We start from the raw sequence: 14,922 nt of genomic DNA, 5'->3' as shown, positions 1-14,922 counted from the left end.
TACAAGAATATGCTTTTTTTTTTTTGCTTTTTTTTTTTGAAATTACAGACATACAAGCCTGGAATATCAAATACTGAATGCCAGAATTCCTGATTTTTTTCCTTTTCCTCCCTGTCCCTTGCATACATTGAACAGAATCAGTAACAGAACAGGTCTTCCATTCTGCTCATACACAGAACTCTAAACACATAACTTCAGCAGGAGCTGGCCTTCCCATCAAGCAGCATGCATTTTGACAATTAAAATATTTTCTGTGATATGGTCAGTAGCAACTTTCAAGTTCTTACCTTGAAGACAACAAGAAAGATGGTGTAAAAAAACACAAGGTTGTGTTTTGCTATTGGCAAGTACTGTCTGCGTTGCAGGGTGAAAAGAACTGCTCCTATCAAAGTTACCTTCACAGGGCTAGAAATCAAACAAAGAATGTTAATTTCTCTTCTCTGCTCTACAGTGGAAGCTGTCTGGAAAGCAATACATGTTCTTAAGTCTGCAAAATAATTATTTCTGAATGGAACTAATGAAAACTTGTGGTAGTAGCGGTAAGATCCAAAATCCAGCTATAATTAAAATAAGATTTTCACTTTATATACTATTACTGCACTTTCAAGTCCAGCACTACTTTGCACACCCAGAAAACTATGTGACAAACACTCCTCAAATCAATGCTTCTATTCAGACTTTATACATGATCTTGATTTTCTTCTTCTTCTCCCAATATACCTTGAAGAGTTAAATTACAGAGCTCACACTACTTGGACTACACATAAAAACAGGTTCTTATACTCCAGGAGACAGTTACTCCAAGGAGCTGCTTATGGTGTGGAAGAGTAACATAGTCCAAATCCTGGTCCACTGTAACACCCCAGCAGCTCTGGGGATGCCATCAGCTTAAACCTGACTGGAGCCAGGCCTGAATTACCAGGTTTTGTCAACACAGCTGTGCTGGCCTGAGACATGCAAAGATTTCCAATCTATTTCCAGCTTACAGCAATCTTTGTTGTGGTACTAAATCCATTCCTAGGAATGCAGCCAGAAAGCAAGAGATCTTTGGTCAGTTGTCCAGAATTCTGTGCATTTCTTAATCTGCATGTGACATGTACAGGTGACACTCCTGTTATCACAGAGCATCTGTTGTGGATCTGCTCTTCTCTGTCTTTTCAGGAACCAAAAAAGTACATCAAATTCCTGCTCAAGAAGCCCAAAAACCAACCCTGTGTACACAGGCATCTCATCCATTTGCAAGATGTTGGATGCTTTTAACTCTGTAACTTAGTTCAATTTAATGCTCTTAACACTTACACATAAACAAAACTTTTGAAATATTTTTTGAGTTACTTTGAGCCATACCCAGAGTGGAGAACGAGAATATATGCAAGTGATGCCAATCAGTAAGCATCGTTCTGGTGTTGCACCTCTAAAGACAGTTTTACTTGTGTCTACAGTGTTATTTTTGACACTCACTTTTTCTTCTGGAAGTTTACTTTCAAGACTGCCATTTAGGCACTGACAAGAGGAAGAGAAATTCTAAATACTTAGAATTTCAGAAAAAGCCAGCAACTAACACAATCCACAAAAAGTTGAAATATTGCCAAAGAGAAGGCTACAAATGTCTCTCCTGTTATTCTGTGTCTAGGAGTAGCTGCTGAAAAGCAAGATAGCTTTTTTTAAAAAATAAAATTATTATTTTTAAAGACCTGACTGTAACCTGGGAAAGATCAAAAGAATTTTAGGAAATTATCACAGTGACCTTATCTTGACTTACAATAATAGCTTGTGGCTTTCCAGCCTGTTTCAATTCTCATTTTACAGAGAAAACCAGGAGGCATGTAATATTCCTCATTCTTTGCTTCTGCAAGAGAAGTAACTTTTCCCATCTTGCAGGTCATTTCTGCTATACTGAATAACCAATTTGTACCTTCTCAAATAATTGATGTCTTTGGAGGAAAATAGCACTGGCAGCAAAAGTAAGAGTGACAGTGTTCAAAGGAAGCCATCTTAGTGATGCTCAGAACATACACCAAAATTCACTTCTGTATTTCTGGTACCACTGTGCTTTCATTTTGGACAGAAGACCATGTCCCTGTAAGACAAACTGAGCCAATACTGCTTTCTAGCAAACCCCCACAAGGTCTTTACTACTTTCTGACAAGTTTTGTTGACTTCTTCCCATTTGCAGCTCTTGGGCTGTGAACATAAAATGATTAAAATATCTTCTAAAAGTCCCAAAGTTCATTGTCCCATCTTTCAAAGGATACACACCAAAACAGAGTACAAATATGTCCTAATGGATTTTTTTTGGGTTTTTCTTTTGTTTGAACCATTGAAAGTAAGCATCCACACAAGGAGCCAGCAAAACAATAGCTAACTCATTGCAGGTTTTTTTTTTAAAAAACTTACTAGGACATCTGCAGGAGCTCATTGGTTTCAGGTTTCCACACTCCTCTCACCAGCTGCTCAAAGTTGGAAATTAAGCCACCACCAGCACCTGAAATTGCAGAGATTTATGGCAAGTTTCCACTGACTGCTACCACTACTATGCCATTGCTCCCAGAAAAACTCATGACACCAGGTGCTAAATGTGGCACCAAAGCCCAGACTTAAAAAGGTTTAATCCAACCTCTCATGCAAACAAGACTCAAACGATGGCCACAAAACCTCAGAGGCTGAGATACTCAGCAAGAAGCTCAGGTCTGTAAATGACAGATCTGAACTGGTGCAATCATCACATTCACACTTGTTGCTTTCCACATTAGCACAGAAGCAAGCAGAAACAAGAGCTGCACAACTCCTTTCTGAAGTGACCCTGATGGTGTGGCTGCAAATACAGCTGTCAGGCAGGTGGCTTCCAGAATTCCAAATGGCAGGCAGGCAACAAGGGTTATCCCTACGTTTAAAACCAAGTAATGGTTACAACTCCAAAACCTAAGATATCCAGCTCTCTTCTTCTGCCTCATTCAAGGGCACAGCTCTGCTGTTGGAAAGTTCAGCAACAGCCACACAGATTTACTTCTTTATTGTCATTAACTGCCCATCCTGCAAGCTCTCATAAGACCTTCTGAAGGGAACTCCCCTCAAAGTCCTTCAATGTCACCCTTAGTTCAGGCAGAAAATCTGCAGCACAGGCTTTTTCCTTCAGGAGACATCAAATGCATCAGGACTACAATGCCCAGCAGAGCAAGGATGGTGCTACAGCTCTGCTGAGGGGCTAGATATTTAAACACCGCCCCAAAAAACCCCAAACCCTCAGAAAAAGATGCTGTGCATGCTACCTCTGGCCCAGCCCACAGCCACCATGACAAGGCAGGCATCTTTGTAGACAGTGTCTGCATGTGCAATGCCATCTGTGATCTTCCAAGTCCTTGTCACTTCTTTCATTCCTGCCACCAGAAGACGAAGAGGCAGAAAGGAAAAGCAGCGGCAGAATATGTCTTCTGGGCAGTAAAACACTAGGTACCTGAAAGTCATCAGGAAACAAAACATTAGCCACGTTTTCATAATCTTTGAAAATATTTTTGGAGTATGACTAGCAATGCCTGATATACTACTGACAACTCAAAGTCTTGAACATCTTGGAACAAATTTGAAAAGCTTCTGAGCACGCCTGAGCTTTTGCACCAAAACCAAACATTACCTGCTCATTGTCACAGAGAAGAATCTGCTGAAGTCCATCTGAAACAGCTGTACATTCTTCCAATTGTTCGACACCTTATATAGGACATTTCTATAATTCAAGTCATGAAAGTGGTATCTGATTGACTTTGTGTGGTTTGAGTTTATTGGTGAGTTATTTTTGTTTAGTTCAGTGTAGGGGGTTGTTTTGTTTTGGGTTTTTGTTTGGGATTTTTTTTTTTAATAGGATTACTACGGGGTGGTAAATTAAATGCTGACTCTGTGCTTCCAGACTGTAGGTACCTGGAATTATATAACTTCAGCAAGAATGCCTCCACTAGTTAATGTCATACTAGATGAAATGCGTGGCTATTTTTAAACACATTTAACATCTTAGTACTCACCAATTCTAGCTTTTCCAGCTTTCCAATTATAATCACATTTCTATATTCAACGCATTGAAATAACACTACACAAAATATCTTTGATCAACTTGCTTTTAAAACCAAATAAAGATGGCTAACAGTTAAATCCTAAGTGACAGTAAATTTTAAAATATTAGATTATGTAGTGTTCTATTATATGTCTTCAATAATAAATAAAATTCAGTTCTTACTGAGACATTCACAAAAACCCAATCAAGATTAAGTATCTTGATTAAGTTATCTTAAGTAGATTATTTCAGCACAGGAGTAAGAGCAGTAATTGCATAAGAGCAGAGGAAGTGTTTGAAAACAAGGATAAATTTTGTTTTATTTAAAAAACCCAAAACACTGCCCCTTGCTTTAAGGTTTTTGATCTCAATCCTGCCTGTCAAGAATTTCTGAGGCCCTTCCCTTTATCTCTTACTGTAAAGTCAGATGCCTCTGTATGCAACCAGGCTTCAATCAAGCCAAAGATGTGGAGAGAGGATGTATTTTACAGACTACAGCAAAAAGCCATTTAAGCCGCCTACTACTCATCAGACAACTCACACCAGAATTAACTCAGATCTGCAGAATGTGGGTTTAGGACCCTGAGGCACGGGTGACAGGACTGGGGCTGGCACTGAAGGGCCACCACGGCACTCCTGCCTGTAATCTCTGCTGACAGTAGATGCCGCTGTCCTACAGACTATTTAGGAGCATTCCTCAAGCCCAGCACGACTCCACTCACTCTCCAGTCCCAAGTGTGGCTTGAGGAATTCCATTTTGCATGATCTGGGGCCAGGAATTAAGGTCATTACACTCAGGAAGAGTGGACTTTGTAAAGCTGGAAGCTTAAAACGTTTTGTAACGTTCACAGCTTCTCACTAAAACCTTTAATTTGTGCACAGATCAAATCACATTTGATCACGGTGAGTTAAAAAGAAATCCTGCTCTCCTCAAGTGTACTCCTAGCTCGTGTCACTTGATGAAACAAGCAATCAATCTGCCCACATCAGACTAACACAACCACAGGCAGGTTCTGTTAATAATTCACTAATAATACATATTATTAATTTCACCAAATTAAATATGTCATCTTCTACTGTAACACAAAGGCCACAAAACGAATACATATACCCAGACAGACAGAAACACTTGATTTCATTTCAATGAATTTGCAATTGTAAAACTTCTGGGAAAAGTGGAACTAAAGGACTTTAAGCAGGCCAGACTATCTAAATGCAGTGATTGAGATTTATAAATTCAAAACCCCACTGCTGCTCATGATTTTTGGTACGTTTGAAGTTTTCTTCAAAGATCACTTTCTGGAACAAATGAACTCCACTGGAAGACCACATTTATATGAAAATAACTCCAGAATGTCTTTTTAACTCCAAAGCAGGCCAAAATGCCTAATACTTGATTCAATCATACTATTCAGATAGCTACTGTCTTCTACCACAACACCTGCCCATCTGGGAAGGAATGAAATACAGGAAAAAAAATGTGTCTGGAAGTAGGAACTGGAGGAAAGATGTGTCTTGGAACCTCAGTTACAGGAAAAAACAAAATTTTTACATCAGCCAGGTTCTGGTCTTCAAGAGCTACCTTTTAAAAACTTGACTGCATATGAGATGAACATACCTATGTTCAGTAAATCAGCAACTGAATAACTTTATTAAAAAGTCATGTTTGCAGCTGTTTGACCAGGAATACTACAAAAATCTAAGGCAAGTCTGATCTAGCAATAGAGCATTTGGTTAAACAACAGGCTGTAAGAGTTGCTCTCTGTTCCCAGAGAACAAAGCTGCTGTGACACTCTGGATGACAGTATCCAAATCCACAACACTTTCAAGCAAAAATTCTGATTTACATGGAACCTTGATGGTACAGTATCAATTTACAGCATACAGCTTCCTCAGAGCCAATATCACCCATTTTACTCAATTGTGGCTGCTTACCAGACTGAGGATGCCAGTAGAATATTTATGGTCTTTGCCAGAAATGCTACTGGAGGTTCACCAAGCATCAACGAAGACAAAACTGAGCCCCCAAAGCAATAAAGCATTGCACTAAACCAGCAGGCCAAGGGACTTCGGACCGACACTTCCACAACTCCTGTGGGGGAAAAAAAAAAAAAAAAAGCATAAACAGAAATGAAAACTGGAGAAATAACATCATGTTTTAAAGGTCAGTATTTTTCAATTTAGTTCCTTTGGGTAATGAAAAATCTTCCAGCAATCAGCAGGCTCTCACAGGGAGAAAATTTTCCAGAAATGCAAACCTCAGGGTACAGTGACTTTAACTTACACTCCTAAACAGAAGTTTAGGCTGACACAAAGTGTTCTCTGAATATCTTTTGTGCATTAGTTTGTTATATCTAGGTACCAAGAAGAAAAAGCTTTCAGAGCATAGCAGTGAGGTCTTGCTGTTAACAGCCTGACACAGGGACACACTTGCTTTCAAATTTGTATTAAAAACACCTAAGTGGCTAATCTAAACACGATTGCTGACATTTGGAGGGTTATTCTAGGAATTCCATTTCTGCTTTTGAGTGTTCCAAGAACTCAAGGTAACTGTTTTCCCTTCTTTTCTCACAATATTCTGCTGTGATTTCTGGCCAAAATGAAAACAGCATCCAAGATAATTATCTAATCGTTTTCAACTGCACTCTTGAACAGAGGAAAAAAGGTTACCTTGAACTACAATAATAAATGTAAATTTCCCTCATTATTAAAAAGGTTGACAGTTTGGTTTACTTCATCATCTTTAAAATTAAGTATCATTTTAAAATGCAAGTTAACTATGCCTAAAAGAGCACTTAATACTAAAAGCTTACACTGGAGGTAATGGGAAGTATTAACCCTTTTCAGAGGACAACAACATTTTACCAAAGCTAGAAATATTGTCAAGTAGCTGTTTTGACTATTTCCTTCCACTTTAAAAGTTCAGTGTTGCCAAAGCCTCCCCTTTACACTGGTTCTGAGCTGTTTGCCTGAACAAGTTTAATTTTCCGTAGTCCAAAGGCTGAAGTACACAAAAGCACTACTGTCTGCCCCAAAATGAAATTTGACATCTGTTCCCAATTCAGAGCAGAAGTTTTGGTTTATCAGGCATTTCTGTGGGAAAAGAAGCTTCTACCCAAAATGAGAGGCTCAAACATTTAAAAAAACATACAGCACTCTCAATCCATTCAATGTATTAACAAGACTGTTCCAGTTTTAGTGCTGGCATAGATACCAAGTACTGCAGCAATATCAAAATGCCCATAAAACGGCCAATTTATAAAAATGAGCACTCCTAAGCAATACAGAATACTTGAATATAAAACATCATCTCTTTTGTCTTCAACTATTTTGTAATTTATTTTTCAAACTGCAGTACCTAGTGCTCCAAGTAAGACACTTGCAAATTATTAATGACTTGTGTTTACTACTTTTGGAGTAGGTTTAAAATTAGGTATCTGTTCTCTCTTCAGATCTACTCTCCTACAATAACCAGCTTCTCCACACTTCCTTTGCCCCACAACTTAGATTTTCAGTTTTGAGGGCAAAGTAGTTTTCAGTTTTGAGGGCACATCCAGCCTTCCCTCTACCAGTAAGCTCCACAAAAATGCAGGTAAATGTCTTCATTTTACAAGTAAAAAGTCATGAAAGTGGAACCTCTATTGCACTTCAAGATTTTTCTGTTGGTCAGCACTAGAAATGGCTCAAATGCCAGTTTTTAACAATTCATACCTGCTTCCCAAAAAGAAATATACACAATACAGAAGACAATGAGACAAAAAAAGTTGAAACTAATTTAAAGATCATCTCAGCATTGCTACCTAAATTATTACTAGGGTATAGCCTTTCAGAGGACAAATTCAGTTTTAAGTAGGTCACATGTCTTTGTACAAAGTGGTCATTTATATTTGTCCTCTGATGCATCCTCTACAATTAATGAGGCATCACACAACCACGCAATGGTGGATCTGCCAGAAGGCCACCAGCCCTGCAGATGTACACTTCAGAAAGGAAAGGTTTCAAAACAGAAGGACTGATTTTGAATATGGTTTTAAGAATGGTTCCTGAACAATAGTAACATTAAAAAACAAACAAAAACCAAAAACAAGCAAACAAAAAACAACCAAAAAAACCACAACCAAACAAACAAAAAACACACACAAATTAAAAAAAAAAAAAACAAAACCAAAACCAAAGGGGGAAAAAAACCCCACAAAATCCCCAAACCCAAACAACATAAAACAAAAAACAAACAAAAACCAAAACACACACTAACAAACAAACCCCTTACCAACTATTTCTGTCAATAGGATTATATTTGCTTTATTTTTTTTCTGCATGTTCCAAATAAGCAATAATGCAGACTAAACACACATCCAGTGAGGAAACCAGGAGGGTTTGCACAAGTTTCTTCCAGTACCCCATTCAACCACATAGAATAGCATTAGTTAAGATAAAGGATTTATAGAGTCAGACTTAACAGAGCTAAATTATGCTGAAGAAATTATTTCTCAAATCACCTGAAGCACATCATAGAAAAATGTCAGGAACAAACCAAATATGACCCATCCTCAACCATCAACACCTTTTGCTGTCCCTCCATCCCAAAACAAAGAGAATTTCCAGTTTTACAACTGGCTGGAATTACAAGCAAGCAACTCCTAAGCCATCCCAAAAGCACTAATGAAGAACTCTTCTTTTAAAACACACAGAAAGCAACAAGTTGGTTGTCACTGCTGTAGTTTGCCAGTCACAAGTGAGCAAGAAAGCCTGGCTAGGAGGATTGGAAAAGTCCCAGTTAGTGTGCACCCATCCATGATCCAAAAGCCCACACTGAATCTGATTTTAAGCAGTGGGGGTGGGTTGGTATTTTAATGAGACAGTAATCTGGGATAAAATAAATGTGGCTGTAACTCGACCACATAGTGCTGACATCACCAGGCACTCAAGGCTACCCTGCTATTTCCCTGTCAAATTTAGCTACTGTTGTAAGTTTCCAAGAAGAACATAAAGCCTAGACAGCACTAATCTACAATAATATAGCTATATTATTGAGCATTCATAATAACTGCTATTTCAGTTATGATTTAATACTCAGTTCAAACCACTTGGGAAGGGAGAAACAGGCCAGCAGGCAGTCACCTGGATTACAGTTATTAATTTCAACTATTAGAAAATACTCAGGAGTTCTGAACTACCAGCTATTAAGCTGAGAAGGAAAAAAAAAAAAAAAATAGGAGCATGGATCTGACCAGACTTCTGATAGCAATTTTACTTTCCATAAGTGTTGTCTCACTAAAACTACGCAGAGAGGCCTCTCATCCTCATCTTTAGGTGTGCCCACTCCAGAGGAAAAGTTAAAGGTGTTGCATGATAATGTCAGAAAGTCCCTTTCTAAATGGAGCAGACATGTTACACAATGCCACAGCCCAGTACCTGTTAAAAAGTTGAGCAGCATTAACAAAGTTTGGTGAAGATTCTAGAATGCATAAGCACTTCACACCAGTCTTCACAGTCTGTTAAGTGCATTTCCTCAGCAGACAGTCAAAATTCACCTCAGAACACATAGGAAGGGACCAAATAAGCTCTCACTGAATGAACAGTGCAGAGCCCTAGAAATCTGAGGCAAGCAGCAGCTCCCAAATTTGCACTACAATCCCAAAAGCCAGCTCAGTTTCCTACACAGTTATCACCTGGGACGCACAGTTACATGCAAACGTGTCTAAACACACACCACACGTTAGCTTAATTGTAAAGACTGAAAGAAGGCCAGCGTCTACATTTGTGACAGGAAAAAAAAACAACTAAAAAAAACCCCAAAAAACAAACAAACAAACAAACAAACAAAAAAACAAAAAACCCCAAAAAAAAACAAAAACAAAAACACACACACAAAACAAAACAAAACCAAAAAAACAAACAAACAAAAAAAAACCAAACACACACCAAAAAAAAAATTTAAAAAAAAAAAAAAAAAAAACACACCAAAAAAAAAGACAACCCAACAAACAGGTTTGGGGTTAACAGCCACAGTGTAAATGATTATCTGGAAGAGACCACGCAGACTGAAGTGCCATGATGTCCTCTCATACAAAACCTTGCTAGTGGAAGCAGAAAGCTTTGCTAAATTCACTTTACAATCTACGGGCTGACAAGCCACGGGCACAGGACCTACCCATGAAAATCCTGAGCTGTTTCCTAGAAGGCAGAAAGGCTTTAACACCCTAAACAGGGCGTGTGAAGGATGTGAACCCCAGTTAGTCTCCCCTCTCAGATGCAATTCTGGGCAGAGAGAGATACCGGCCTGTGTTACAAACCCACCAACCCAACCTCCAGGGCCCTCAGCCCTTTCCCTCCAGACCTCAAAACCGGAACAAACAAACTACTGAATAAAACACCCGAGGGGGTTTCCAGCTAAACTCTCGGCTGATTTCTCCTCTTTAAGTTCTGGAGAGCCAGAAAAGCTTGGCTGGGTGGATCCTGCGGGCAGGCAGACAAGGCTTTACGGAGGGGCCGTGGGGGCACTCCCGGCACGGCGGCTCGCCGCGGGACACACCGGGGAGCACCGGGATCGGCACGGGGGTCTCCGTGGGGTGTCCGCCCCGTCCCGCCTCGCCCCGCTCACCCCGCTGCTCCTTCAGCGCCACCACGGAGGCGACATAATGCGCCAGGTCGAAGAAAGGGAACATGCGGAGGCGGGAGAAGCTCAGCGGCACCTGCCACAGCTCCATGGCCGGGCACGGAGCTCCCGGAGCGGCCGCCCGGCACGGCGGCGGAGCGGGGAGGACGCGGCTTGGCCGCTGCCGGCCGCCGTCGGCGTGAGGCGGGGCGGGCGCGGCGCCTCACGGGGCCGTCCCTCCCTCCCTCCCTCCCTCCCTCAGCCCCGCGGCTGGGCGCTGCCAGGTGCCTGCCCTGCCTTTTGTTTGCCTTTTTTTGGTCAAAGTGCTGACAAGTCCCGCTCCGCGCGCAGTGCGAGGTCGGTTGTGGCCTCCCTCAGAGCCGCTGCTGCGTTTGTGCTGTTTCGCTGCACTTAACCCTGATACACTCTTGTTTTTCTTTCCTGTTAAATATTTCTGAAGCCCATCAAGAGTACTCAGCCTTACCAGCGTGTACGCTCGGTTCCACGTGTGGTCATCCTTCTTTGTTTTTTTTTTTTTCTTTGTTCATCACTTACTGAGGGTATTAATGTACGCTAGATGCTGCCGGAGCTCAGCAGAAGCGCTTTAATGCGTCCTTACATCCATTTTCATCGTTTTCTGCCTCCTTAAAGATCTGGGCCCGTGTTGCGCCAACCCCACAGTATTTTCAGCAAAGCTGGTTTGGTCTTGAGCTGCCCAAGTGAAACATTTTGAAAGATCTGCTAACTCCAATATACATGGCATTTGCTTTTTGTTTGTTCGCCAGCCTCGGAGGATCTGAAGGAAATTAATGTAGTATGATGTTTGGGGTTGGAGGGGACATAAAGCTCAGTCATGGGCAGGGACACCTTCCACAATCCCAGCTTTCTCCGAGCTCCATCCAGCCTGGCCTTGGACTTTTCCATGGATCCAGGGGCAGCCACAGCCTCTGTGGGTGTCCTGTGCCAGGGTCTCACCACCCTCACAGGGAAGAATTTCTTCCTCATATCTTATCTAGATCTATTCTCTTTCAGTATGAACCCATTCCCCCCCTTGTCCTCTCACTTCATGCCCTTTTAAACAGTCTTTCCATCTTTCTGACAGGCTCCATTCAGTTTATTAATTTGTGAATTTTTTGGCTGGTTTTCCCTACTAAATTTTCCCCGAGCTGTTTCTGTCTTTTCCATTCAGCTTCCACGTGCTGGTGAAAAGAACTCTCAAAGGCTCTAAGTTTTGCATGAAGTTAAGCAAAGCAGTCTGAAAATGTGCACCTTTCACAGGTGGTCTTAACTCGTTCTTTGCCTACCAAGAACTAATTTCAGGAAATAACTGAAATTATAGAATCATTCTGGGGAAAAGGTTTATGCCTCTCAACACAGCAAACACTTGAATTTTTCCCAGAATAATTTCAGCTTGCTATGAATAGCGAGCTGTTATTTTCATTGATTTGCCTTTTATCAGTACCGTTTCATGGAATAAATTCCTATTCTCCGTGTCTTCCTTTCTGTGCATCCAGTGACTCATTTTCTCCCTGAGGATTGACCCATGTGCATGCAGCTCGTTTCTATTTCCTGGCCATTTCCATCTTCTTTTCATCTACATGAACAGATCCTAATTTAGTCAAAGTGATCTCTTCCTAGCCTTGCCATTAACAAATCTAATTCTTATTTTCTGTCGTGCTTGTGTGCAGTCTCAGAAACCAGAGTTTGTTTTCTAGAGCAGAATATCGACTTGCCTCGGCTTACAGGTAATGGGACGTAATGCATTAAGCTGCATTCTGTAGCAGGAGTGAGCTCGGCATAATTTTATTTCCCCTTGAGCGAGGCTCTGTGCAGCCGCGGAGCTACTGACGGGATTTAAAACGATGTAATCTCTCCCACTCCTTGCAGTACTGGTTTATCCCCACCGAGCGGCATGTGTTTCATTGCTAGGCGGTGAAAACTGCTCAGGCTATCTCGTTTGTGATCATAGGAGAGGGAGGGAAGTGAAAATGGCAGTGACCGCAAGGAACCTACAGGGACGCAAAAAAACCCAAAAAAGTCGCAGTTTGGGCCAGCAACATCTGCACTGCAGCCACCTCCGTGCCTGCAACTTGCGTAGAGATACCCAAATTCTTTAACAGTGATACCTCTGCTGGTGCTATTTTCCAGCAGGTCAGCAATACCTGCCCGAACTTTCAATTTTTAGTGAGGTCCTCAAATACATGATACTGCACTGTCACTGCACCTGAAGTGTTGCTCTCCAAAGCAGAGTTGTGCTGGTTTGGGCTGGGGTAGAGTTAATTTCCTTCCCCGAGGCTGGTGTGGGGCTGTGTTTTGGATCTGTGCTGGGCTCAAGGGGTGATGATACAGAGATGTTTTTGTTATTGCTGATTGAACAGAGCCGAGGACTTTGCCCTTCCTCAGGGTGAGGAGCCCCAGCTGGGACAGGTGACCCCAGCTGAGCCCGGGGATGTTCCAGACCGTGAGACATCACGTTCAGTGTATAAAGTGGGAGGGAAAGGAAGGGGGGACATTTAGAGTGATGGAATTTGTCCTCCCAAATTCTGTGTGATGGGACCCTGCTCTGCTGGGAAAGGCTGAACACCTGCCCAGTCAGGGGGAGCAGGGAATTCATTCCTCCTTTTGCTTTGCTTTTTGCTCCCCTTATTAAACTGTCATTATCTCAGCCTGTGAACTTTTACCCTGCCAATTCTCTCCCCAGTGAGAGGGTGGCTGCCTGGGGCTGGGCTGGTGGCTGGGGTTAAACAACACAGAGGTAGCTGGTGTGAGGGTGGATCTCATAGCAGTGAGGTGGGAAAGCATGCTAACCACCACAGGTTAAACAAGAATGACATTTTGATGAGTTTTCTACCTCCAGCTCCAGCAGGAAAAAAGAGCAGCAGTTTATCTAAGACTGCTGGTGACCAGGGAGAGATTCCTGTGTGTTCAGGGTGGCATCTTAGCAGAGATGAAATCAGACCACGGAACACAGTCTGTGTAATAAAAGTAGAGTAACAAATAAGAAAACTTAAAATCTGATCAATTTCCAGCTGTCCTGGATATCTCAGCAATAATTTAAAGACAGCAGGGGATAAAACACCTGAAGTAATCCTGCTCATCCTTGAGCTGAGTGTACAGATACTGAGAGAACTGTGTCAGTGTGAGCTGATGGTATTAGTGTGTAAGCTAGGTGGACCTGTGTGTGTGAAAAACAATTTTTTGTGTTTTTCTGGTTTTAAACTGGAAGAACAGATGCCCCTTTCTTCATAAATTGGGAGCAGGCTAATAGTGAGACCTGAGCAGCACAGTGTGCATATAAGAATTTTAAAGACAGATTGTTCTGCTGTATGAGTGGAAAGCTCAATGTGAAATCAAAGCACAAGCCTGAACTGACTCTCTTGACAATGAATGTTATCCTGACCTTAAAAAACCCCACTGTAAACACTGCTGAATAGTTACCCAACTTGCACATTCTTCTTAGTACTTTTCAGCAGGGTTATGCTAATTTTTGTGTTTGAAAAAAAGGTCTGTGTACTTAGCATGGAAGTATGGCTGGTGAAGTTGCTGCTTAATGCAGGATATATTTATTTAGTATTTTATTTCATAATGTCTGTTGGGGTCCTACAGGAAATGGCCTGGAGTTCAAAAATAGTGCCCTAGGGGGAAAAAAAGGAGGAGAACTTATTCAGGATATTTCATCAGTATGCCTCAAAACTTTTACTCTTCTTCCCCAAATCAGGAAATTAGAAATAATCTCTTTTTATGAATTATTAGGTTAAGTATTTTTGTCTTCTAAGAAGATCTCTCAAACTTAAGTCTGTTCATCAAAATCAAGTCAGATTAAAATAGTAATCTTTTTCACAATATGGAAGTGGACATTTCCACTGTCTGCTCTCAGCCCACCACATTTGTCATTTGTAGCTGTGTGCCACACCGCTGTCTTCTCCTTCCAAACAAATTCTCATTCTGCTCCACAGTTTTCTGCCTTGTTTTCCAACAGTTTTTTTATCCCCATCAAGCTGCTTACTTTGATCTTCTAGAACATTTTCCTGTTTCCTGTCTCACCAGCACCATATATTCATCATTTCTTTCAGTGTCACTCCCCACAGCTCGCCTGATTTTCTTGCTTTCTCCATGGCATCCTCAGCATTTATTCATGGCTTATTACACCTGTCAGTCTGCTGTTTTTCTGTGAGAATCTGGATGTTCATTCCACTTTTGTCACCTTACTTGTGGATGCCTTCAGTCATAACTCATAAACTCAGGCCCCGCCTTTACCTTTCTGCATCTTCCAGCTTCATCA

At 41.4% G+C, this 14,922-nt stretch overlaps 1 protein-coding gene across 4 annotated transcripts in view; it reads right to left on the bottom strand.

Moving 5' to 3' along the window:
• The window catches only part of TMEM38B (transmembrane protein 38B), a 20,796-nt gene extending 5,874 nt beyond the window's left edge, over positions 1 to 14,922 (bottom strand). Inside the window, exons 1-5 of one of the 4 annotated variants that reach the window (XM_064403055.1) lie at positions 14,898 to 14,922; positions 5,978 to 6,134; positions 3,270 to 3,454; positions 2,398 to 2,485; positions 288 to 405 (exon numbers count right to left, since the gene is read on the bottom strand). In XM_064403055.1, coding sequence (XP_064259125.1) covers positions 288 to 405; positions 2,398 to 2,485; positions 3,270 to 3,454; positions 5,978 to 6,134; positions 14,898 to 14,907 — 558 coding nt within the window. In that variant the 5' untranslated portion in view covers positions 14,908 to 14,922. Of the gene's footprint in view, positions 1 to 287; positions 406 to 2,397; positions 2,486 to 3,269; positions 3,455 to 5,977; positions 6,135 to 10,196; positions 10,356 to 10,577; positions 10,831 to 14,897 lie in introns of those variants that run through there. The other 3 variants (XM_064403053.1, XM_064403054.1, XM_064403056.1) reach the window with 3 other exon arrangements.

The sequence above is a fragment of the Passer domesticus genome, chromosome Z, assembly GCF_036417665.1.
Source record: "Passer domesticus isolate bPasDom1 chromosome Z, bPasDom1.hap1, whole genome shotgun sequence".
Lineage (NCBI taxonomy): Eukaryota > Metazoa > Chordata > Aves > Passeriformes > Passeridae > Passer > Passer domesticus.
This window is presented reverse-complemented; position numbering and strand designations above follow the sequence as displayed.